At 38.4% G+C, this 3,877-nt stretch overlaps 1 protein-coding gene across 1 annotated transcript; it reads right to left on the bottom strand.

Annotated features, from left to right (window-relative positions):
• Positions 1–828: 828 nt before the first annotated feature.
• On the bottom strand, positions 829–3,408 carry LOC108676374. The gene is made up of 3 exons (XM_018164440.1): positions 3,343–3,408; positions 1,952–2,574; positions 829–1,213 (listed from the first exon to the last, which is right to left on the bottom strand). The coding sequence occupies exons 1-3, from the start codon at positions 3,352–3,354 to the stop codon at positions 994–996; spliced, it is 855 nt and encodes a 284-aa protein (XP_018019929.1). The 5' UTR covers positions 3,355–3,408; the 3' UTR covers positions 829–993.
• Positions 3,409–3,877: the final 469 nt, after the last annotated feature.

Below are 3,877 nucleotides of genomic sequence, written 5' to 3'. Positions count from 1 at the left end.
TAACCAGAAACCGTTGCACAGAGCTGGGATCGAACCTGCAACTCTCTGCTCCAATCCTGGTCTTCTGAACTTTAACCACTGGGCCACCTAGTCTTTTTTTGCAGATCAATTGCGAAGAACTGCTGTGAATACGTTACATACATATTTTGATTACACTTTCAAATGAATAATTCAGAGGGAGGTCGTATAAAATGAACAAATCAATAATAGTATCTTTGCTTGAAGTGAAATTGTTGCCAATTAAACTGCTAAAATTGTGCTAGACTTCTAAATATTTACGTACGAGGATTTTAGAGTTGGGGGGTTCAATGCAGTGGTTTTCTTTCGTCAATCAACTTATGCGTAACGTGCCATCGAATTTCGTTTCGAGCAGACGCCACGATAACTACTTCGTAGAATAATAATGAAAATAATAACTCTTTGAACATCAAAAAAGATGTTGCATGGCTCGTATGAGACGATCAATAGTCATTTAATTCTTGACGCAGCTTAGCAAAGAGAAGCACTCTAATAACTGTGTCAATTCGCAGCAGCGTCGTCTCATATGGAAGGTGGGCGTTGGCTCCGGGGCTTATTTAATGAGTAAAATTTGCGGACTACGGCTGCGCCCCCAAAGCTGCTCGGTTCACACCACATGCAGCATCGCTCATCTAGTCGATCACCGAACGTATTGCAACTTCTACTTCAGAAATACGTCTCAATTTCGCAATATTTTATTTAAATCGTAAACTTAAATATCTGAATCGTAACCCTGAGAATTTTACAACTCTTCTTCATTCAATTCATGAATAGCTTGTAGTTTAGGAGGGGAAAAATAATACGTCTAGATTCTGAGTGCCAATATTTTACAGTTTTTGGACTCCTCTAAAGAAAGTATTGAAGTTACTTTGAGTCCCTCCGTTAAATACACTACAGTGTATTAAGCATCGAGAAATGCAGCTCATATTCCATGGAAAAATTAAACCCTTTATCTTGAATGATCGCTTATTAATTTCAGCAGCCAATAAGCGGAATATCAAGGTTTCCAGCTGAACAGTAATACTCGAGAGACAGAGTCGTGGCAGCATTTTCGACGAATGTGGTCAACGTTGTGGTAGTGAGGACCTTAGTCCAAATTGTGAAGAACTTCTTCGAGTCATCTTCAAAATCTCCACCAGACTCAATTTCTGAATCTTGCGAAGAGTCAATCGTGACCTCAGATGCATCACTTTCTCTGCGAATTTGAGGATGAGTCGTTATATATAAATAATTCAGGGTTAAAGCATGCAAAATAAATTTTTTAGTCATATGACTTGCTCTGTAATTAATCCATTGCACTGATGGAATGAAAATTGCGGCCCGTAACTAATGAAATTTTGAAGTGAAAAATAAAGTAAATGCATAGGTGCGCTCTATATTTAAATAAAAACATTTATGCCACCCGTGTTCCAAGTTTGAAGCCAGAATTAATCCATATACTTACTTATTCTACTGTGAAAATAATATCGACGAATCACTAAAACCAACGTTTTTACTGGTGCAATATTGAATTAGATCTTAAAGAATGTGAATTGGGTGAAGATAAAAATTTGTATAATTTTGCCACCAGCTGCAGAGCTGGTTAATCCAAATGATGCAAGAGCTCAGTGCAGCCAGCATTCACGAGCTCGGAGTAGAGGAGCAGCGCTTGCTAATGCTGCCTGATTGTTCTGCTGCTAAATTTGAGCGAATTTATTGATGATATATCAGCTACTGGCAAATGTTCAACCTCAATTAAGCACGACGTGGTTAATAATAGTTATGGGACTATAACTTCTACATTGATCATAGATGGCAGAAAAATCCACAGATGGATTGGTGGGTATAGTTGAAACAGAAACGGAGATTCTTTGAAAACTTTTGACGGAATAGGTTTGTGTGTTGATTTAGAGCTTAGAGAAGAAATAGTACCCAGTGAGAGTTGTGCACACACCTGTCGAAATTGAGAACTTCTCTTTTCCTCTTGCGTCGTCCAGTGCATATGGGCACTGCACCGGCGTCGAGGACATAACCACTGAAGCACGTCACTGGCGTGGTCGAGGTGCTGAACGAGACGATGGTGTGCGTGAGGGTGCTGTAGCCACCGAAGAAGAACCTGACTTTGTTGCCCTCATCTTCGCCTGACGTGCGATGTGGTTGGCTGCTGTCCTCGTCAGGGGTCCGTGTCTGGGGGGATTGTCTTGTGTCTTCGTCTGCTAGTCTTCCTAAAACATGTTCAATATTTTTTTCAGTATCTTTCAGTGTGAACTGCTTGCTACTCTCATCAGCCACTCGTGCAGAAGGCGGCGCGTTTACTTTCCTAAAAGAAGATTCAATTTTTAGTTCATCATGAACTCCAACATTGGACTTTGGGATGCCTTCATCAGTCACCGTTACATGAGGTGATTTGCTCCCTTCTTCGGTTACTCCCACTGAAGGCTTGTCTTTGCCAGGTGCTCTTCCTTCCGGTCCATGTTCTCCCGCTTGGGTAGTCGTCCCAATGGAAGTCGAGTCATTGTTGTGAGTGCTGGCGAGCTGCAGCAACAGCGCCGCACAAACAAACAGTAGCAAGACGGCCTGCAGAAAAAAATACTCGGATATTACACAAAATGTCGTAGGACAAAAAGTCTCACGGTAATGACTGCGCGGAAGATGACAAATATGTAATGTAATCACACAATTTTAACTTTTTCACATGTTCACGCATGCAAGGAAAATTTTTAAAGCAATCTATCGAAAAGAAGTACTATTTTTACAATTTTGTTTTTTATAAATACTCATATCATTTGTTTGCTTACATCGCAAATTGACCCAGAACTCACAATTAAACAAAAAGGCTAATAAATTCATATTTTCTTAATCGAAAATGTTTGGGAAACCAGCTCCACCATGAGTTCAATAACGTAGAGAACACATGTACGATCAATAAAGATAAAAGACAAATTTACATTAGGCATTAAAACCTAAATGCTGAATAAACGGACCAAGAAAAAATATTAGCCTATTCAATGACAATTCCAAACGAACTAGAACAGTAACTAATGTTCGGACCAGTTTTTAAACTGATGATGGAATATGTCTTTAAAGATTTGGTGAATTTGATCGGCAATTTATTTGATCTTAAAATTTTGGTTGCAATTGATAAGCTTATACACCGCTCCCAGAAGCAATGCTCATATGTAATGACCGATATTTCATTTCACATTATTTCCACAGTGCTCATTTATGATACAATTACTATTTCAGCAAAAAGTTTTGAAAATAAGTCGGCTTTCAATATTTAAAAAAGTATTTTCAATCTCCCAATCAATAGATTCAACAATCAATTGAGTATCAAATTCTTACCGAACTTTTCATGAAGATGAGTGTTGCTTGAGCTGATTGAAATGGAACTTAGCTAGCACTAAGGAAAAGATGGCATGCCTCTCGAACTCCGATTGGAGCTTATTTATACCTGGCCGATTTGAGGATAAAACTCCAAATAATAACGCATGGAGAGCGAGCAAGGCCAAAAAGTTTCCTAAATTTCGAAATTAATGCAGCCACAAACACATTACATCAACTACTGTGGGTCTTGTACGTTGGCCTAAGCGCACGAGCCCCGAAATGTTCGCTTGACTTTTTGCACCCATTTCATTTCATGAAAACAAAATAGAATGCTCTTCCAATTTATGTTTAGAAGTCACTAAATGCAAGAGTAATATTTTTCTGTGATTTAAAATAGTTTAAACAAAATAAACAGAATAAAAAATCAGTTCATATGAATGTTAAAAAGATAATATTTTGTGTTTCCAAACCATAACGGGACTAAAAATACGATACAAATTCCAAATCCCTGCACGACATTGATAATCATTTCGTGGAAATTTTCAACACGTAT

This window comes from Hyalella azteca, unplaced genomic scaffold (assembly GCF_000764305.2).
Source record: "Hyalella azteca isolate HAZT.00-mixed unplaced genomic scaffold, Hazt_2.0.2 contig1020, whole genome shotgun sequence".
Classification (NCBI taxonomy): Eukaryota; Metazoa; Arthropoda; class Malacostraca; order Amphipoda; family Hyalellidae; genus Hyalella; species Hyalella azteca.
The sequence above is the reverse complement of the archived record's forward strand: the minus strand, read 5'-3'. Positions and strand labels throughout refer to the sequence as shown.